The sequence below is a fragment of the Phodopus roborovskii genome, unplaced genomic scaffold, assembly GCF_943737965.1.
Source record: "Phodopus roborovskii unplaced genomic scaffold, PHOROB, whole genome shotgun sequence".
Lineage (NCBI taxonomy): Eukaryota > Metazoa > Chordata > Mammalia > Rodentia > Cricetidae > Phodopus > Phodopus roborovskii.
The window spans coordinates 12,971,689-12,994,528 of NW_026126485.1; the positions used below are offsets into that span (position 1 = coordinate 12,971,689).

General features: G+C 40.2%; 1 protein-coding gene across 1 annotated transcript in view; it reads left to right on the top strand.

Moving 5' to 3' along the window:
* Nucleotides 1-20,924, top strand: part of Itih2 (inter-alpha-trypsin inhibitor heavy chain 2) — a 34,463-nt gene extending 13,539 nt beyond the window's left edge. The window contains exons 8-21 of the mRNA XM_051194831.1: nucleotides 368-496; nucleotides 1,703-1,819; nucleotides 4,143-4,311; nucleotides 4,953-5,078; nucleotides 7,391-7,572; nucleotides 8,244-8,429; nucleotides 8,851-8,990; nucleotides 11,225-11,394; nucleotides 13,216-13,353; nucleotides 17,037-17,150; nucleotides 17,518-17,716; nucleotides 18,448-18,620; nucleotides 19,248-19,359; nucleotides 20,666-20,924. Of these exons, the coding sequence (XP_051050788.1) occupies nucleotides 368-496; nucleotides 1,703-1,819; nucleotides 4,143-4,311; nucleotides 4,953-5,078; nucleotides 7,391-7,572; nucleotides 8,244-8,429; nucleotides 8,851-8,990; nucleotides 11,225-11,394; nucleotides 13,216-13,353; nucleotides 17,037-17,150; nucleotides 17,518-17,716; nucleotides 18,448-18,620; nucleotides 19,248-19,359; nucleotides 20,666-20,813 (2,103 nt within the window). The 3' untranslated portion in view covers nucleotides 20,814-20,924. The remainder of the gene's footprint in view (nucleotides 1-367; nucleotides 497-1,702; nucleotides 1,820-4,142; nucleotides 4,312-4,952; nucleotides 5,079-7,390; nucleotides 7,573-8,243; nucleotides 8,430-8,850; nucleotides 8,991-11,224; nucleotides 11,395-13,215; nucleotides 13,354-17,036; nucleotides 17,151-17,517; nucleotides 17,717-18,447; nucleotides 18,621-19,247; nucleotides 19,360-20,665) is intronic.
* The last annotated feature ends 1,916 nt before the right edge of the window (nucleotides 20,925-22,840 follow it).

The following is a 22,840-nucleotide window of genomic DNA, read 5'->3' on the forward strand; positions in this document are numbered from 1 at the left end:
TATACCTTTCACATAGAGAATTTTCATAAATCACAAGAAATATTAATTTTAATTGTGTTTGTCTTGATGGTCAGAGTCCTCTAAGAACTTACACAGACTCTTTTTAAATCTGGGAGCCATCCCGTCCACAATATCTTGGGGCAAATTCTTTGAATTTCTTTTTTAAAGGCTTGGTATGGGGAACACAGCACCAGTTTGCTGGATGCTCCACTCAATAGCTCTAACTCTATCATTTTCAAAATTATTAGGCCAATGGATGCCATCGGCAGGCTTTTTTCCTGTGTACATGATCAGGAACAACTGCTAAGCCATCACTTGTCAGGATCTGAGAGCAAAAGTTAGCTTCTGATGTCCCTGTTCTTTGCAGGCACATGTCTCCTTCAAGCCCACAGTAGCACAACAAAGAAAATGCCCCAACTGCACTAAAACCGCAGTGGATGGAGAGCTGGTAGTGATGTATGATGTCAACAGAGAAGAGAAGGCTGGGGAGCTTGAGGTGAGTAACAACTGGCTCCAGGAGAACTATCAAGCTAAGATCATAAATCTCATTGCAGTTGAACAAACTCCTTGGCCTGTGAGTCACTTCTAGTTGTGTTCAGGATACAGAGAAGAGACTAGGATCATATTTTTCTGATATGCATCCAAGAATCATCCAGTATGCCATTAAAAAACAAATGAAAGCATCTATATAAATGGGTTAGTTGGTAAAGTATTTGTCATGCAAACATGAAGACCTGAATTCAACCTCCAGATCCTACATAAAGAACGTAAGGGTGCTGGCATGCTGTCCTACTTTAATTTCTGTTGCTCTGATAAAAAAAAAATACCCTGATCAAAAGGAAAATAACTTAGGGGAGAAAGGGGGCTTATTTCAACTCAGCTTACAATTTTAGGTCATAGTCCATCATAACAGGAAAGTCACAGCGACAAGAGCTTAAAGCTGCTATTCACATCACATTGATAGTTAAGAGAAAAGATAAATGGATGCATACGTGCTCACTTGCTTACTTGCTTGAGCTGAGCTAAATGTCTCAATTCTTATGAAATTCAGAATCCCCCTGACAAGGGAATAGTGATGGCCACAGTGGGCTGGGTCATCCCACAATAGTTAATTTAATTAAGACAACCCACATACACAGACATGTCCACAGGCCAACCCAATGTAGACCATTCCTTTGAGACTCTCTCCTTGGATCACTTTAAATTGCATCAGGTTGACAATTAAAGTTGCCCATCAGCAGGTGTTTGTTCTCCCCATTGATTCCAAGTCCCACAATGGTAGACTGTGCTAAATTTATCTCCCAGGGTCCAGTGTGGGTACCATCTCTTTGGAGACTTCCATCCTAGTCATAACACTTAGTATGCTGTGCTGAAAAGCCTTGCTAGCTGTCTGTACCCTCACTGGTTGAGACCAGTGAGGGCGGAGACTACCTCAGCCACCATTGCTTAGCAGAGTTCCTGGACAGAGGCTTGATAAAGACTGAATGAAGTGGATGGAATAGGGCAGAATGAAACAGAGTGGGGTGAGACCACAATACCAAGAAGGGTTTAGACTCCCAGAATAGAGGAGTACGAGAGGAGCATCTTTTGGTACATGTGATTCTTTCTCCCATAGGCCCCCTCTTCTCTGTAGTCTCCAGCCTCCGTTCCCTACGTTCCAAACATTGGTCATCACCTAACTCATACATGTTTTGTTTTCCAGGTGTTTAATGGATATTTTGTGCACTTCTTTGCTCCTGAGAACCTGGACCCAATTCCTAAAAACATCCTCTTTGTTATTGATGTTAGTGGCTCCATGTGGGGAATAAAGATGAAACAGGTAAGGGTTCCTTGTTTGTGGTGGTAGGTGAGGGTCTCACCTCCTGTGATTCTCATTTAATAATGCAGTACTTCAATGTTCTCTCTAACTCCCTACTCAGAAACTGTTCTCACTGACAATAACGGACTGAGGGTGACAGGCCTTCCTAATTTTGTGAGGTTATTGTATGTCCACTGGGTTTATACCAAAATTAATGCCTCCTCAGAAAAACAAAAAACAGACAAACAAACAAACAAACTTTTTGCTTCCACACTTTCCCCTCCTTTCCCCTCTCTTGCTGTTTTCAAATTCACGTTTTGAAAAGTCCCATCCTTGCTGGTCGTTGGTGGCGCACGTCTTTAATCCCAGCATTTGGGAGGCAGAGGCAGGCGGATCTCTGTGAGTTTGAGACCAGCCTGGTCTACAGAGCTAGTTCCAGGACAGGCTCCAAAGCTACAGAGAAACCCAGTCTTGAAAAAACCAAAAAAAAAAAAAGGAGGGAGGGAGAAAAGCCCCCTCCTTATATAATGTCTTTCTTCTCACTCGGCCATGTCTCAGCATGGTGTTTGACTTTAGTATATTAGTCACAAGTAACTTTTAAAATCATCACATGCCTATTGCACGTGTGTGTGTGCGTGCGTATGTATGTGTGTGTGTGTATTATGTACATTTGCATGTCTGTGTCTATGAAGTGCACATGAATGTCATAGATGAACTTTCGAGATCTCCCACTATTACTCCCACTTTTCCTTTGGAAAGAGTCTCTTCTCTGAATCCAGAGCTTAGCCTTTTAGATTAGACTGGCTGGCCAGAAAATTCCTGAAACTCTGTATCTCTGCTCCCTCAGTGCTGAGATTATGTGTGCACACCACCACATCTGGTTTTTACATCGGTGTTAATGATCCAAACTCAAGTCTTCATACTTTCACAGTAAGCTCTTTAACCTACAAAGCCATCTCCCCAGACTTTAGTCTATCATTTTTATCTACATTGTCATTCCTTTAGGTAACAATTATACTATCTCAAGTTTTCTAGTTCAGAGACCAACATAAGCTTATCTTTGATTAATAGGCCAGAAGCTAGTCTAAACAACTAGTGAGGTTGTTTGTTTGTTTGTTTTGTGTTTGGGGGTTTTGTGGTGGTGTGGGGCAAGATTTTTGAGCCAGGGTTTCTCTGTGTAGCCCTGGCTATCCTAGAACTTGCTCTGTAGACCAGGTTGCCCTTGATCTGTCTGCCTCTGTCTCTGTCTCTATCTGAGATTAAAGGAATTACCCAGAGGTAATTTCTTAATTTACTCATTAAGCCAACTAATTTGAACAATCAACTAACTATTCCATCACTGGAAGGCATTTTTTTGACCACCTTAAGTGATTACTACTTGGTAACAACCCCAAAAAAGTTGGTACCTTGGATGATCCCTGCCCACTTGAGCTTGTACTGCACTACAGAATGTACTGTTGGTATCTGATGTGGTTCTTCTTTGCTGTGGGAGGCTGCCCTGCACATTTCATGAGTTGAGCAGCACCTTTGGCCTCTTTCCCACCTGATCTCGGTAGTACAACCTCCATGCTAGTTCTGACAGTTAAAAATTACACCAGGGCTGAAGGGATAGTATAATTGCTAACATCTCCCATGATGACCTGAGTTTGATCCCCAATTCCCAAGTAAAAAAAAAAAAATCAAGCATGGTAGCATGTGTTTATAATACCAGCATCGGAGGCAGAAACTGGAGAGTTTCACAGACCAAACAATCTAGCATAATCAGCAAAAGGGAGGCCAGTGAGAGACTGTCTCAAAAACCTAGGTAGATAGACCTGAGGAATGACACCCAAGGTTCATTTCTGGCCTCCACATGCATACATACACATGTACATGTACAAACACACACACACACACACACACACACACACACACAGTAACTTCATATATTGTCCTATGTTTCTTTAAGGAATAGTTGCCCCTGGTAAAACACATCATTATTCTAAAACAGATGCTTCCTCGCTGTTCCTTCCTTTCTTCCTGCACTCAACCAGTATCTGTGAAGTACCTGCTATGTGCCAGGCAGCCCAAGGGAATACTTACATTTGTGTTGCTTGTCTCAAAGTAGAACTAATAAATGGGTGTATTATAGAAGACAGGAAACTTGAGCATCCAAAATCCAACAGTATATGCTTAGGACATAAAGGACAGGTCTGTGTTGGCTGTATGGACTGACAAAAATTTTCTTTAATAAGTTGATCTTGAGTCTGTCCTTGGAGATGAACTGAGCCAGTAATGGGACGCCTGACATCTCCTTCAGTTTGTAGTGTATGCAATGAGCCCTCTTGGTTTTCTTTTGAATTAGACTGTTGAGGCAATGAAGACCATCCTGGATGACTTAAGAACTGAAGACCAATTCTCTGTAGTTGATTTCAACCATAATGTTCGAACCTGGAGAAATGATTTAGTGTCAGCTACTAAAACACAAATTACAGATGCCAAGAGATACATTGAGAAAATCCAGCCTAGTGGAGGTGAGTGGGTTCAGTCTAGATTCACTAGAGAATCACCATCCCTGCTGAGAGCTGTGATAAATCCCACCATCTAAGCACTTAGGAGACTGATATAGAAGAATTACAAATTCAGTGTCTTCCTGAGCAACTGTTAGTTCAAGGCCAGCCTTTAACTTGGACTACACAGTAAAACCTTGTCTACAACAACCACCAAAAATTGTTCTCTACTAAACTGCCCAGTCTGCAGAAGTCTGCATTATTTATACATAAAACAATGAATGTTGTGTGTGGAAAAAGAATAGCACACAATATAGCTCAAACATGTCTTTAAACAGTCCATTATTTTACCAAAAAAAAAAAAAAATGCAAATACCTTCCAGAGCATCTCAGCAAGGTCATTTAGATTGTTAAGTTTGTTGTTTTACAAGATGACAGACCGATGCTTTAGAGGACTTATTCACCTCTAAGGGAATAGTTTAGAGTTAATAATTTACTGCATTGTGAAATCTACATGGACAGAGATTTTTTACTTACAAAGTAATCAAATGAATTTCACATTGAGCAAATTAGTAGACAGATGAACCTTGATTCTAAGTTATGGTGTGTGTGTGTGTGTGTGTGTGTGTGTGTGTGTGTGTGTGTGTGTTATGTTACTTTAACAGGTACAAATATTAATGAAGCACTCCTGCGAGCAATTTTCATTTTGAATGAAGCCAGTAACTTGGGAATGTTGAACCCTGACTCAGTCTCTCTGATCGTTTTGGTTTCTGATGGAGATCCAACAGTGGGCAAGTATTGCTTCAGTTTTCTATTGACAAATGTTTTCACTGTCGTTTTTTAAGAATGTTATTTGCTTAATGCAGGAACTGTAATGTACATTTCTAAAACAGTTTAAACTCTGGCTTCTGCAAGAAAGTCTCCTGACTCAGGAACACCCAGGAGCAATCTTTTTAAAATTTTGTGTGAGACTATTTGCTGTTGCATAATGAGAGCCGAAACAAGATAAAAGGCATCCAAATAGAAATAAAAAGATAAAACTTAAAGAAAATAAATATACAGAAATGTGCAAAAACAGAATAGGATATCATCTCAGCAGTATTACCAACCAGAAAGGGGGAAGTGTCTGGGAATGAATTTGCACTGGCAGAAAGTCCTCAGGGGTATAAAGCCAGCCACACATGGTCAGGTGCTAATCCAGCCATCAGCCATTAGCGTTGCTCTGAATGCTTCTGTTCCTCTCCCACAGAACAGGCTCAGAAAGCTAAGGTTGAGCTCTAATTTGTATTGTGAGAACTGCTAGTGCATGCTGGGAAATGCATTTATTTCCTCAACATTAGGTCTGGGAAGATGGTAGATGGGAGTGGTGAATGGCACGTATTTATCTCGGTTCCCACAGGAATGTAGTTTCCATTGTTCTTCACATCCCTTCCAACTGCCATGGGAGAAATGACTGCTGGCTTGGGCAACCTTTAAATAAATCATTTTTCTTATCTACAAAATGGGTTCAGTATCTCCCTGTTCCTATTACCTGCTGTTATTTTTATTTGTGTTTTTATATTGACAAGTATTAGGAATAATGAATGCTAGATGCCATGCAAGAATGAGTTGTCAGGTACACAAGAAGGGGCCTAACCAGTGCAGTACAGCTGAATGAAATAAAAGTATGGGAGGCAGTTATCACAATGGCAACCAGGATTTCAGAAGGATGGTGAGCAGTCATTTCATTAGTACTGAGACCAACCTGAGGGGTTGTTATGTGTTTGTGATAGAGCCACTATTTTCTCCATTCACATCTTGTAGCTTTTTAGATGTAATTTTTGAATAAAATTATAAAAATGAAAGAAAAAATATATATTTTTAAAATTATGCCTGTTTCTTACTCTTGTCTCCTAATCATTCAGTTTCTGCACTGGAGTTAGTCTCTGGTTACTAGCTTCCTGAGACACTAATTCATTCCTGTTTTACTTTATACACATATTTGTGTGAGTGTGTATATACAGACACCCTACATGTGTCCATTTACTTTGATTTTGGTCTTTTAAAAATTCCTGTGAGGAGCTGGAGAGGTGGCTCAGTGGTTAAGAGCACATGCTCTTGCAGAAGACCTAGGTTTGATTCCCAGTACGAATATGGTGTCTCACAGCCATCTCTAACTCCAGTTCCAGGATCCAGTGCTCTTTTTTTTACCTCTGAGGTCATTAGGCACACATACAGTGTACACACATGCATGCAGGCAAACCATTAATACCCACAAAGTAAGTAATTTTTTTAGTTAGATAACTTTGACGGGGCCTTAGGATTATAAGCACTTACTATACAACCATAAACACCCAAGTTAAAATCTTCAGAACCCTTGCTTAAAAAAAAAACTGGACATGGCCATGGATCTTCATCCCTGTAAAGTCAGCATTGTGGGGACAGAGACTGGAGACTCTTGGGAGATTGCAGGACAGCCTGGCTAGCCAACATAGCAAGTTTCCAGTTCAGTGAGAGACCCAGTCTCAAGGCAATAAGGTGGAGAAGGATACAGGGAGAAACCCAGTGTCGTCCTCTGGCTTCTGCATGCATGTCTTAGATGTGAACACCGGCACACACATGAATATACTCGCACTCTCCCACACTCACAAACAAAGACATGGTGTCTTTGAACATGAAAGTGAGAAAGGAGAAAGATAAGCAGGAGTGGGAAGAGCCACAAAGTGGATACGGGGTGAATATTCTTGAAATACATACTGTGCATGTACAAGATATCATTACAAAACCCATTTTACACAGAATTAACATGTGCTAATAAAACTTTTGAATGCATTTTAGAATATTCAGTATAAATACATAGAGTGGCTATATAGGCTTTCCCAGCTCAGTTGCACCACAAGCTAACCATGGTCCCTTATGGGTGACTTGTTTTGAGTTATTTCTAATGTCACTATACCCAAGTAATGTGGGTAGGCGCCACATTACAAATGAGTGGATCTATTTTTAAAAATTCTGAAGTTTATCTTACTGGGTCAAAGGGCAAATGTAGTTTTAGTTTTGAGAAGTATTGCTATTTATCTCTTCTCACTGGTCCTTCTTGCCTTCCTGTCATTGCCAACTTCAGGTGAACTCAAATTGTCCAAAATTCAGAAAAATGTGAAGCAGAACATCCAAGATAACATCTCCTTGTTTAGTTTGGGGATAGGATTTGATGTCGACTATGATTTTTTGAAGAGACTGTCCAATGAAAACCGTGGTATTGCTCAGAGGATCTACGGGAACCGAGACACATCCTCTCAGCTCAAGGTAGCATTTCTTTGCTCCTTTCCTGAACATCGCCCCACTCCCTGAAACCGATTCCCTCAGAAGACAGTTGAACTGAGCTCAGAATTGTCCTAAACCTTACACCTCTCAGGGAACTCTGTTCAGACATAACTGCCATTCTGAAGCCAGAGAGCTCCACTTAGGGTTTTACACTTTCAGTATCAATTGCCTCTTTATTTAGTTATCAATCACAAAGAAAGAGAAAGGGAGACATGATGACTGACTTGAGAGAGACTAGAAAACAGATTATATCCTCTTTCATGACTCGTGTGTTTATTAAATGGACAAGCAGATGATGCCAATGCCAGGCATAGCGTTTGCAGCTTGGGACACACAAAAGATATTGTTCTAATTCAGGTTATTTCAACCCAGATAAGTTTTATTATGAATGCCTACAAACTTTCATTTCTGATTATAACAAAAAGGGGAGGAATTCTGGCTCTTAAATTGTAGGTAATTTCCTAACAGCATGATTTTGTCTTATAGCCCAGAATTCATGACCATGGGCATTTCCATCATCCCAAAGATCCATGCAAATAGATTAAGTTATCTACTATGTATGTGAGAAGCCTCAGGGGAAAATACTTTAGATCTACAAAGACATATGAAAATAACAAAATATGGATTTTTTTGTTCTTTCCTGTGACTTCTAGAAATTTTACAACCAGGTCTCTACTCCATTGCTGAGGAATGTTCAGTTCAACTACCCCCAGGCATCAGTGACAGATGTCACTCAAAATAGTTTCCACAACTACTTTGGAGGTTCTGAGATAGTGGTGGCAGGAAAATATGATCCAAGCAAACTGGCTGAAGTTCAGAGCATCATTACTGCGACTTCGGTACTTGTGCTTTCCTGTTTATTCTGAAAATCCTAATTGGTCTCCTAGTACACTAGGTCTCTGTGTTAGCAAGAAAACCTTGACTGGTCTCCTAGTCTACTCAGTCTCCATGTTAACAAGCTAATGGTAACTGTTCCCCTTTATACATTGTCTCTATGTTAACAAGCTAATATCCTGCAACCCCAGTCTCTTGTGTGTGGAACAGAAGCAGAAGTTGAGAGGGAAGGCATGACACATCTTTGCCATCTTTTGAGCCATTCTATAAAACCTCACTTTTTCTCCCAAACCCAACCCTAGTCTCTGAAGTTTGTACACTTAACCTATCTAGTCTCTTCCTTGTATAACCTCAAAATGCATTTACAGCAGATGAGTTAACTGTAATTCTTGTCTGTGGGTGCCAACTGATGCTTCCATTGTCCAGGCTAATACAGAATTGGTCTTGGAAACCTTAAGTCAGATGGATGACCTAGAGGATTTTCTATCAAAAGACAAGCATGCGGACCCTAACTTCACCAAAAAACTATGGGCCTATCTCACAATCAACCAACTGCTAGCAGAGAGGTAAGGCAAGAAGGGATATCTACAGACATGAAATGTCCATCTATAATATCTGAAGTCAAGGGTTAGCTTAGTACAAAAACCTTTGCCTAGCACACAAAGGTTCTGGGTACAACTCCCATAAACAAAACAGCAAATGGAATATTCGAAGTCATAAGCAAGAAGTATTTGGAACCAAGAAATGTATCAAATAAATGAAGGGATTGGATTATTACTAACTGGTTCCTAGCACTTTAACTAAAGCTGTGTTACCTGTGTTCTTTTTATTAACATATGGGGCAGGAGACATGGCTCAGAAGTTAAGATCACTGGCTGCTCTTCCAGAGGACCTGAGTTCAACTCTGAGCACCCACATGACAGCTAACAAGTTTGTGTAATTCCAGTTCCAGGGGATACAGTGCCATTTTCTGATATCTGTGGTTACTGTATACATGTGGCACAAAGAAACATACATGCACACAAAACATCTATACACATAAAATGTTTTAATGTTTAAAATTTAAATGTCACGTGAGATGTGGTGAGTGCATTCATTTTAAATACACACATATCTGTGTATATATATTTATATTTATTATATATCTTAGATAATTATATATAAGTATATGTTTATAAAATCACCTTCAGTGTAATGACCATCCTGTTATAGATACACAGCTATAGAGGATCTCTTTTCTACATGTGGGAAAGCCACTATCTTGTCATGTATCACCACTGATTAGTTTTGTCCATTCACATAACCACATAAAACCCTTTTTTCATTTTCATTCAGCATGATGCCTGATAGATTTAGCCATGTTGTTGCACATGTCAATAGTCCATTTTCATTTCCTTTAGAAAGCAGGTAAAAGAAAATTGTATGACTCTGTGACTGGTGTCTCCCAAGGAACAGCTCTTTGATCCTGATGCCATCTCTGGCTTCTCAGTCGAGCTTTATTTCAACTCTAACACAAAACTTCTCATTGGAGCATCCTTGCCCACATGTACCAGTTTCAAGAGGATCATTGAAAAGTACCCACTTTACCTCTCAGATCAAATTCTTAGGAAGATGGACCAAGGTTGTTGAACTGAGTTACAAGAATTGTAACCCCCATATAACTAGACTCACAGAGAAAATACCTGATATCAGTAAGATTTTATTTAAAAAAAATAATATATGTAGCTACAAACTGTGGCTTTGAAGAAAGAAATATCCCTGTTCCTCAGACAGAAGTACATTGGCCACACCTAAAGATATAGAGAAGTTTCTCTGGAAGTTAAATATTGATATTTAAAGCCCTGTGGAAAGATCAGTGGTTGCTGGAATTTCAGGTGATGGATGGGTTATAGAACATTTTAGGGCAGAGGAGCTAGTCTATATGACTCTGTGACTCTGTGATGATAGATAGATCTGTTGTATCTTCTTATAAGTATATTATATCCACTCATTCATGGCATATACATGTAAACCCCTGTGTAAACTATTAATCTATATGTCAATGCATGTTCATCTGTTGTCACAGGTGTACCTCTCTGGTAAAGAATTCTGTAAACCAGAAGGCTATGGGTGGGTGCAATACATGGAGTACCCTCAGTACCTTTTACTCAATTTCACCATAAGCCTAAAACTGTTCTGAAAAAAAGTTTTTAAAAATAATCCTTTGTGGGTACTGGACAGTGGCAGTGCACACCTTTAATGCTAGCACTCAAGAGGCAGAGTCAGGTGGATCTCTGTGTGTTCAAGGACAGCTTAGTCTATAAAGTGAGTTTCAGGACAGCCAGAGCTGTTACACAGAGAAACCCTGACTCAATTAATTAATTAATTAATTAATTCCTTGAGGGGAGAGCAGGATGGCTCAGCAGATAAAGGATTTGACTGTGCTTGCCAACATGAATTTGATCTTGGGCTCCTACATGATGGAAGGAGAGAACCAGCTCCCACAAGTTTTCCCTGACTTTCCCATAGGGCACTGTGGCACATGAGCACACACACACACACACACACACACACACACACACATATGCACACACATACACACATATAACAAATAAATGTAATTTTAAAAATATTTCTCTGAGACCAAATAGCTAGGTAAAATGTTAGGGTTCATGAAGCTGGTTCCATTTGTCTCTTGCCTTAGGCACCCTACCCTGTACCCAGGTCTTGACTGATTATCAGAAAGGTGAGTGGAGAGGTTTGGACCACAAGTTCACCTTTTGTGTATAGTGATATTATTCAATCTATCTCCTGAATGCAGAAGTCTGGCTCCTACAGCTGCCATCAAAAGGAAAATCACAAAAACAATCTTGCAGATGTCTCTAGACCATCATATTGTGACTCCACTCACTGCCATGGTGATTGAGAATGAAGCTGGGGATGAGCGCATGCTGGCTGACTCACCACCGCAGGACCATTCTTGCTGCTCAGGTCAGTACTTTGGGACCTCGTGGGTCAACAAGTGGCTTTCTTGTCTTATCTTGAAGTCCCAAAGCCTCTGTTCCCACCTCTGATCCATTGGCACCCAGCTTGCGTCCATGAGTGCTCAAGCTTTGTTCCTTCAGGTTTATTTGACACATTATGAATATCTGAATCCCAGCATTCCAAAGGCCAACGCAGGAGGATTTGATAACCCAGGCCACTCTGAGCTGCCTAGTGAATTCATGACTAGCCTAGGCTTCATAACAAGACCCTGTCTCCAAGTAAAGGAGGGATTTGAAAGATGATACAGAAGTTAAGAGCACTTGGTGCATTTTCAGAGGATGAAGGTTTAATTTCTATATGCTGGCTCAAAACCATTTGTATCTCCAGTTCCAGGAGATCCAATCTCTTAATGATTGTGTGAGTACAAAACATGCATGTGGACAGACATATATGCAGGCATACACATAAAACATAAAAAAAAACTTTTTTAAAAAGCAAAATAAAAAATCTTTAATGATATATCATTTGACAGTTACTTCTCTAATCTCTCTATAAGATTTATTTTTATTATGTGTCTGTGTAAGTGCATGCATGTGTGTGTTGGTGTCCCTGCTGGCCAGAAGAGGCCATCAGATCCCCTGTAGCTGGAGTTACAAGCAGTTGTGAGCTGCTAGTTTGGGTGCTGGGAACCACAAACTCAGGTGCTCTGCAAAAGTAGCAAGCATGCTTAACCGTTGAGTCATCTCTCCAAATCCCCTTCTCTAATATTAATTGAAAGGAAAGAATAGACAAACATTTTGTTTAATAAAGGAATCATTACCGAGTCACTAGAGTCAGTTTTGCTTAGCACTACACTATTGTTAGCTGGTGCTTTGGTTCCTGGGGCCTTTCAGTGGGAAGCAGGGGACCTGCATGAATTAGAAAACAAGGCTGGGGAAATGGCTGGGTCACTAAAATTATTGTCTTATAAGAATGAGGACCTGATTTCAATACCCAGCACCCACCTATAAGTCGGGGTGTAGTGACATGCACTCCTAATTCCAGCACCAGGGAGGTAGAGACAAGGGAATTCTTGGGGTTTAGTGGCAAGCCAGCTCTGCATACATCATCCATCCCCAGGTCATGGTGAGAAACCCTGTTTCAAATCATGAGGTGGACAGCTCCTAAGAAACAAAAGTCAAGGAAACCTTGACCTCCCCACATGTGTGCACCCATATGCATATATACATACACACAGACATATCCACACACGCCTCTATCCCAAGGCTAAGAGGACCTCTGGATCAATTAGATTTCATCCTTAGCCTCCTTGATGCAGAGTCTCGCATAGTCTTGAGAGTGTACACTAAAATGATCCGAGTTTTTTTTTTCCAGTGGGTTCAATGGTAACAGCTATCTAGAAGGATAACCTTGAATTCCTGCTCCCCCTGTCTCTACTTCCTGAGTGCTATGGTTGTAGGCATGTGTCACTATGCCCAGCCCAACAGAGTAGTTCCTTCTACTGCAGACCCATTTATAGTCCTAGATATTGGAAGAATTGGATCACAGGCTCCTGCAGTATGATGCCAGAGGAAACACCAGGAGAGAGGGCTCTGAATAAAAAGAGGAGGTGGTGGATTGAAGCTCAATAGTAGAGTGGTTACTTTGCATGATCAAGACTGGGTTTGATACCTAGCACTGCACTTTTTTAAAAGAAAGAGGCAATAAAACCGTAGCAGAGAACCTTTGGTTGGGGGAAGAGGATGCAAAGATCAGACACTTTAAATTGAGTGCAATTTCTATGGAAGAGTATCTTGAACATTAATGAATGTGGGTTCTTCTACACAGGTGAATTGTATTATGGCACCAAGGTTGCCTCAGGTTCCATCCCAGCGTGGGCCAGTCCATCCCCGACACCGGTGATGCCCATGCTTGCAGTAGGAGCAAAGCCACTTGAGTCCACTCCACCTCCACATGTGATTCGAGGTAAGGCATTTCTCCCTTCTCAGCCCATCAGGACTCCATGTGAATTTCCATGAATTAGCAAAATCACCATGTCTTGAGAAACTAGATGGCATTTACAGGCATTGCTGCCTTCCATGGAGAGACAACAGCTCCATGCATTCGCTGACTGCACCTGCTGCAACTAAATAGCTGGGACTGAAGTGGCTCTGGTTTCTCTTAGTTGCATGCTAACCCTAGCATCAGGGTCTCATCCTCTAACCTCATGGGAACCGAAGGAACTCCCAAGGTTTCCATGTTCAGATGCTATCACATTTTGAGGGGTAGGCCTCAGGATACGAGTTTGCATAGGACAAATCCATACCCAGCACTGTTTCCAACTGTATGAAGTGAACCGTTTGAAGTCAAAGAGATACTCTACTCATGGGAATGCACTGGTGGAGCATAACTTCACATTTAATGAACAGCCTTGCTTGGTAAAGCACTTGCTAGTTGCTCAGTAAGTGGATGTTATTATTGACTAGGAACTATCAAATTATTTAACCAAATGTTTCATTGTCTCTTGCATAACATCATGTGTGGGGCATAAATAGTAAATGTGATCATCTGAAAGCCAATAACATGTATTTCTTGGAGAGTTTGGGCACTGAGGCTCCTTTGTGTTGTCCTCAACCTTTTTGACCCATTCCCTCTCAACATGTGGGACAAAGGCGCCACCTGGAGAACATAAAGGTAAATGCATCTCCTCTCTTCATCCCAGAATTAACAGAAACTGTTGTCTTTTTATCCACATACACTTACCATTACCGAAACGACCAACTTTGCAAAAGATAAAGTTTACTCATATTGTGGCTTAATATAGGGAGATAGAGGACAAAGCTCTCAAAGCCACATCCCCTAGGGCTTGAGGATATTTATAGGGCAAATAAAGAGTGATTGATATGTGGGATAAAATGATTGAAGGTGAAGGAATCTGTGGTTTACAAACATACAATTAAACTCTATAGGCCTTTGTGAAATGCACATTCAGAAGAGGAGGTGTTAGCATCATCTGAGGATGGAGTGACATCATAAGGTCATCCATTAGACACCTCTGTATGTCCCAGGGAGGAATCAATGACTTTAATAAACAAGGTCTTCAAGTCTGTGAGGAGTAACCTAGGCACTGTTATCACCAGGAATGCTACCCACAGCAAAGCTAGAAGACAAATACTCAATTGCTCAGTTGTGTCACCTCTATAGTTAGTGCTTGTTAAAGATGACAGAAAGTAAATGCAGCTGAGGGTTCACCCAGGTTTCCCTTTACCTCCAACCCCGGTTTATAAGGTTCCCTGATTTTGTCATTTCACTTACTTCCTGGCAGCCCCTGGAGTCTGCATGTGCTTTGCATCCTTCTCTTTCTTAGAGAACAGACTTCAGACATTCTAAGAGTGCTTCTGGGCCTCTCCATAAGGGAGGGTCCCACACCCAGAAGCATGTGGGTTTTTTTGAAATGGAAGTGGAAGGCCAGTTCCTGTTGCTAATACAAGTGCAGATGTCTAGCATCTCTTGAATAGACTCATATTTTTTTAAAAAAAAATCTTCAGCTGGGCCAGTGAGGTGGCTCAGAGGATAAAGGCACTTGCTAACAAGCCTACTGTCCTGAGTTCGATCCTGCAACCCACATGGTAGGAAAGACGAGACTAGCACAACTCATCCTCTGAACTCCACGTGCATGCTCCACATAGACACAGGCCCCCCCCCACACACACACACAATAAATACGTTTTCAAAAAGAAGAAAATAATCTTCTGGACCAGTGTCTTAAGACTGTTAAGCCAGCATGGTAGCATAGGTTGGCAATGCCAAGCTGGGGTAGAAAGATCATAGGTGTAAGGCTATTTAGGGAAACCCTGTCTGAATGAAAAATAAATTAAAATTAAAACATAAAATGATTAAAAAACATTAACCCCAGACTGGGTGGGTGGCACCTCTCATCCCAACACTCAAGGTGAAGACAGAAGAAGAGAACCTTGAGTTTGAGGTGAACATGGTCCACATAGCAATAACTCATCTCACAAAAGAACAGCTGAGGATGTCACTCGGTGAGAGGACACATGCCTAGTGTGTTCAAAGCCCTAGGTTTCATATCACAGTACAGCAGGGTTTGGGGGAGACTCTGATTGTTTATCTACACACACCAAGCATCCTTGTGTGATAAGGAAACAGCAAGGACTTAGGGTGAACATGTTAAGTCACTTTGTCTCACTTCCTGCAGCTTATCTCTGAAAGTATTACTTGTGGCCCCAGAAGATTTGCTGTTTCTATTTTGATGATGATAATGTTCCTTTTAGCCACACTCCTGAGTAGGGACCCTGTGTGGCAGATTAGTGTGCAGGGTTTGTACAATGAATGGCTCCCAAGAACAAGACACACTATGATATCCAGCATGTGAGCCATGCACTCTGTTACTTTGCACAGTAAAGCTTTTGCAGCAAAAAGCACAAGACAGCCTATTTCAAAATGATCTTCCAAGGAAGGCTACAAGGCTTTGTCCATATTTCTAGTCTACTGTTTGATGCAACAAAAGGGCTGGCCTTGAATCAGACTATACTGATTTCAAACTATTATCTGTTATCCCCATCACCTCCAATATGGGATAATGGATATAGAGTAGTTATAAAGCAAGATTCTCCTATCTAGGCACTCAACAAAGTCTAGCTAGTTTTTACCCATAAACTTTAGGATTTTAAGAATATATAAAGTTGCATGGAGATCTTCAGTCTATTTCTTACCCTACCAAAAGATAAAGCCACACTGACTAGCTTAAACATGGGTCCCATTCCATTTGCCTAGAAATACATCAGTTCAATATGGTAGGACTGAGTGGATATTGTTTACTGACCTAACTGATAGCATTTCAGTAAAGTAGAATGGCAGAAATAGCCATTGTCTCCCATAAAACAATTTAATTCAAGCAAAGTGTCTTGGTGTTCTAGTAACTCTTGTAAAAGGAAGCATTTAATTGAGAGCTTGTTTACAGTTTCAGAGATTTAATCCATTAAAATCATGGCAGGGAGCATAGTGGAACACAGGCAGACATAGTGCAGAAGTAGCTGAGAGTTCTACAACTGGTTCCATAGGAAGGGGGAGAGAGAGAGAGAGAGAGAGAGAGAGAGAGAGAGAGAGAGAGAGAGAGAGAGAGAGAGAGATTGTGTGTGCCTGGCTTTTGAAAGCCCAGCCTCAGTAACACACTTCCTCCAAGAAGACCACACCTATTCCAACAAGGCTACACTTCCTAACCCTTCTCAAGTAATGCAACTCCCTGGTGACTAAGCATTCAAATATATGAACCTAAGTGATGGGGACATTCTTATTCAAAACATCACAGACACACTGTAATTATATAGAAGAAAAATAATTACCATATTTGTCTTCCAAAGTGTTTCACACTTTTAACAATGCCCTCTAGTGCCCAGTTTTGACATAAATCAATGAACCAAGTAGTTGTTGACCATTTAGAATGAACTTTATAGTTTGAAGGATGAAAGAAGACAACAGGGGTTAATGCTAACACATGCCTGCAATCCTGCATTCCCAAGGCTGAGGCAAGAACATCACAAATTCAACAACAGTCTGGGCTACAAAGTTAGATCCTGTCCCAAAAAATAACACAAATCATGTTCCTTTTTATAATTTTGTTTACATTTCCCTTGTATATTTTCTAGTGGAAAATGACCCTCACTTCATCATTTACCTACCGAAAAGCCAAGAAAATATTTGTTTCAATATTAATTCAGAACCTGGAAAAATCCTTAGCCTGGTGTCTGATCCAGAATTAGGTAAGATAAAAGCAGATTATATTTGAATTAACTAATTACATGATGGCCATGCTTCCTGGCGAATATCTGGGATTCTTTTCCTTTTCAGCTTATTAGATATTTTACAGTTTTAAAAGTTTTATTAGTGAAAAACTAAATTACATTTATTGATCATTTCAGGCAGTTATAATTTAAAATACGTATTTTGAGCATGAGCTAGCTGATGGTATTTTAATTATTTTATAATAAAAGCATTAACTGCAAAATAAGGTTTTATAAAGAAAAATATTATGAAAAAATTATTTTCTCAGCTTGTCAAATTCTATAAGCAAACTGTGGTGCCCACATATTCAGCAAGCAAAGAGACAAAGGCTCTTTTGTTTTACAGGGATTTTAGTCAATGGTCAGCTTATTGGTGCCAAAAAGGCAGAGAATGGAAAGCTAAGAACCTATTTTGGAAAGTTGGGATTTTATTTCCAAAAAGAAGACATGAAAATAGAAATCAGCACAGAGACCATCACCCTGAGCTATGGTTCTTCTACAACTAGCTTGTCCTGGTCCGATACAGCTCGTTTTGGGAATCAGAGGCAAGTATTATTTCACCTTGATTCCAATCTGCCCTTGGAACATGGCTGCAGAAGCCCAGGCTCATCACAAGGAGAGAACATACAGTCGTCATTTTAAATACAAGAAGTCGAGGTTCAAGGAAGTCGTTCTCATCCACTATGCTATCCCTGGTACCAGGAATTGTTTTCAAAGCTCACTGTGTCTTAGTGGCAAGCCACAATATATGGCATACAGTAAGGGCTCAATATGTGTGTGCTGCATCAGTAAGCAGATTTGTCCATGGAAATCTGTAGGTAACTACATTGAAAAATAAGCTACAAGCAGTATGATTGCACTATATCCAAGAGTGTCTTCTCACTAGGACCTGCTCAATGATTGTTACAGATGTGCAATATTCCACTACACTGATATGGCGAAGCTCTCAATGAAGAGCCTCTGTTATGTCTGAGAATGACTTGCTTTAAAAAAAAAAAAAAAAAAGTCTGTTCTGGGCCTGAGGAGATGGTTCAGTATGTAAAGGCACTTGCTGTTGAGACTGATTATCCAAATTCAATCTCAGGACCCACAGAGTAGATGAAGAGAACAAACCCTTGCAAGTTGTCCTCTTCTGACCTGCACTAGTGTACTGTGGAACACACACATGGAAACATGAATGGGCACAGACACACCCAGTAAATAGATAAAATAACATTTAATAAAATGTCTGTTCTGGAATCATCTAGAAACTAGTTCTCTTTTGACTTTTACATAGGGTGCTTATCTCCGTGAAGAAAGGAAAATCTGTGACTCTTACCCTGGATGAGGAGATGTTCTTTTCTGTTCTGCTACATCATGTGTGGAAGAAGCATCCAGTTAATGTGGACTTTCTAGGGATCTACATTCCCCCGACAAATAAGTTTTCACCCAGTGCACATGGACTCTTAGGTAAAGCATGTCAAACACTGGACATGCAGGTAGCAACTTTTGACAACTCCAGTTAGAAATTGGAAAGGTAGCTGGTAGATGGTGGTACTTGCCTTTAATCCCAGCACTTGGGAGACAGAGGCAGGCAGATTTCTGTGAGTTTGAGGCCAGACTGGTCTACAGAGTGCCCAGACAGCCAGGTCTACACACAGAGAAACCCTGTCTGGAAAAAAAAAAATTGGGGGGAAAGTGGCAAAACAGCAGGGTGACCAGGAAATGCAATGGTCAAGGCTATCTGCCCAGTAACACTAATGTGGCAAGACAAGTGTCAAAACAGGTTATGAATTATGCTCTGACATTTTTTCTGTGACCAAAGAGAGGTGACTTGGTTTAGGAGGTCTGGGACAAGTAGACTCAGCAATACACAGGTATTTTGAGAAAGGTTTGGTGTAAATATGTGGCATCTCAAACAACCTTATTCCTATGATCTGAGCTACACTTTCCAATGCCTATCTTGTCTGTTGTCATCAGAAGGGCAGAAAGGTAACGTCAAGTATAAAGACTGTAGAGGGACCAAATTGCCACTTGAAAGCAATTACAGGCCTAGGATTCCATGTAAATGAATGTCTGTGCTTTTTGTGTCATTAGGGCAGTTCATGAATGAGCCAAACATCCATATCTTCAATGAGAGACCAGGAAAAGATCCAGGAAAACCAGAGGCAAGCATGGAAGTGAAAGGACATAAGCTGACTGTCACCAGGTAGGCCTTGTATAAGGAAAAGCAATTGAAATACTGTCAAACTCCACAAGTCACTGACAATAGATACATATACAATAGGACATGTCAAATAGCCCAGATTAAATGCAAATAATGATTGCGAGTGCACACATATCATGAAAGGCCAACATGAATTAATCTAGTGCTCTCATTTGCATGTTAGAGCCCTATAATTAGAAACCCAATAATTGGATATGTTGACCAGAAGATCATAAAATATCCAGGAAGCACAGTGCCAGAGAAGGCATGCATATTTTTATGTAAGGGCTTCTTGAATATGGATAATCTGAGTGTATTTTGGGTTAGGTTTTCTTACATGCATCACATCCATATGCTTCAATTCAAAGTGGGGATTTAGCATTCTGAGTATAAACTATAATAATCTTTGAATTTTTCTCCCCTCCTTCTGGTCTCCCTCATGCTTAATTTAATGTTTTAAAGAATTTTGTTGTTTTGATATTTTATAAAGCAGTTAATTTTCCTTATTAGAAATAACAGTACAGACATGATATTATCTTTCACAAAATTAAAATGTAACTTTACAGTGATGATTACATCTCAAAATTATGATATATGCCCCAATGGACACCTGCACTAAAATGGTGGATTATGAGTACACCACCCAAATGGTGTACCAGACAGAAAACAGTGAGTTATTAATGGACATCGGTAAGCATGGAGAAATGGTGAGACCCATTTAGCAACTGCCTTACATCATAGGCAGATTATCTTTTCTACAACAAAAAGCAAACACTGAGCCTTTTCACAAACTCCTGTGATATTTCCAATGAAACCAAATGGGCCCCACTCCATTCTTTCAAGGCTCAATGATGGCAATGTGCCATATGCATAAAATATTAGCGTCTTTGTCTTCCAAGGGAAAGACTTGAATTTGTTTATAAATAGCTGTCATCGCCCTTAAATAAAACATCCATAAATTGAGTTTCAGAGTCATCAGATAGCACAGATTAGCTTATAGCACTGAGTTTTATTTAACCTTTCCCTTTTTATTTACTATTCATTTGCTACTGTTACCTTGGAAGAACCCCTGTAGGCCAGCATCTAGGAGGGCTGTCTTAATTATCTGAGGACACACTGGTTACTCCTTGTTCTTCTAGCACCAACCTCCAGGCACTAACACCTCTTTGAACTTGAGGGGCAGGGAAGGAGTAGGGGTAGGTAGAGAGTAGAAAGGCACAATGAACAAAGGAAAGAGCTGTGTGGTTTGCAGCTGTGTCTTGTTACTGTGCTGTCTTTTCCCTAAGCATACACACCATTTTCCTTTCAGAGGCTTACAGAAGGACTACAGGACGGACATAGTATTTGGAACAGATGTTCCCTGCTGGTTTGTGCACAACAGTGGGAAAGGATTCATTGATGGGCATTACAAGGATTACCTTGTACCTCAGCTCTACAGCTTCCTCAAACGGCCTTAATGGTTTATGGTTTTGGAAATTGTATGTGTACATTTTCTTCCCTTGACACTTCTTGCAGGTACTCCTCAGCTCCAGCAATTCAAAATAAACCCAGATATTGCAGTGGTCTAAGAGGACTGCTAACCCACCTGAAGAAAATAAATATTTGCAAAGAAGTCTCAGAAGTTTGTTTTGAGATGATGTGTGTTAATCAAGGTGACACCCAGGAAGTGGTTAGTGAGTCAAGCTGCCACTGAGGCCAACCTGTGTTTACTGTGAAAATCCATCTACTGTTGGATGTCACCTCAGCACTGAGATTAAGCGCACACTTGCTGTTATTGTACAAGAGTTATGAGACTTTGGGTGAATACTGACAATAAACAGGGTACATTATTTCTTCACAGCTGTTTCATAACAGAGAGTTACACTGAACTCCTGTGCTGTAGGGATAGCATTGCCAAAACTGGAACTACTTTTGGGGTAGTAAATTTGGGGTAACAGTTCTAAAATAGTTCCATAAAACTATTCTATAAAATCAACCTCATACATGCAACTCAGGTGACCAAACTTTAAAAGCTGATGTTTCAACATTCATCATCTATAAACATAACTATCATATGTAATCCCTCTTGAGATTAGAATTATGTTGATTTGTCTTCCATTTTAAATGAATAATCAACCTTGGATTTCAAACAAGGCCAACAACTTAGTGGGGGAATTAGAAAAGAACAGCTTTTCCCCTAAGTAAGCCTATTCATTCTCTGGAGGATCCTGAACTTACAACTGGATATTTAGCTATATACAGTATGAAAAATTGAGATCTCAGCCAACTAACATTGACCTGCTATTTGTGAGACATAGTAGCTATCTTTTGGTCTTATGTGGCGTGGCATGTGTTCACAAGCTTGGCCCAATTATCAATCACAGAGTTACCACTAAACCAATTAAATGTGAATTTTATCTTAAATGAAAAATAAGTCTTAGCTGAGATTATACCTGAGTTACAAGTTTGGTTGGTTGGTTGGTTTTTTTTCTCAGAGTTTAGAGACGTTTCAAATGACTATAAACTAAGTCAGTTTTCTGTAGGGTAAAAACTGGAAATGCAAAGGGCTGGAGAGTTGGTGTAGCAGTGAAGAGCATTTCCTGCTTCTGCAGAGGGGGCCAAGTTCAGTCCCCAGCATCCATGTGTCAGCTCAGTCATCTGGAACTAAAGGTCCAGGAGACCCAATGCCCTCTTCTGAGTTGTGCTGTCCTGTACATGTAGTACACATACACACACACAACATAGTTCTTTAAGACTGTAAATGAAAAAAAAAACCCTAAATAGAATTAAACAGTATCTTATTAAATGTGCATGTGTGTGAACATATATATGTATGTTTACATATATATACATATATATATTATATATAATTTTTTTTAATTGTGACCTGATTGCCTGATTCTCAAGCATGAACTTTGTAAATGATAACATCATAACAAAAGAATGTATGTTCTCACAGTCTATGGGCCACTAGTACGGCACCCTTAGACCTAATGAATGATCTAGGGCAGTTCTTTCTCCAATATAGCCCAGAGAAACCAAAGATTGGATACAAAAGCAACTGAAGGATTTCCTTTTTATGTGTGGGGGTGTTTGGCAGGCATGGACATCTATCTGTACAGCATGTCATGCAATGCTCATAAAGGCCATAAGAGGGTACAGGATCTGGAACTGGAGTTACAGGTGGTTGTAAGCCACCATGTGGGTGCTGCAAATTGAAAGTGGGTTCTCTAGAAGAAAAGTCAGTACTCTTACTGCTGAACCATCTAGACAGACTAAATAAAATTAATAAAGCGATATCTTTCACTGGTCTTACCCTAGCAAAATAAGTGACTCCAATGATCATCAGAATTAAGGTCAAGCTTGCCTGGTTAGAAACACACAGACTCTAATGTGGTGTTTTTTCCAAACTATCTTACATGAAGCACTTTACTATAGTATTCTTAAATGTCGGTTAAAAAAAAATTACCAAGGGAGTATTATGAAGGAAAAAGGAACAAATGAG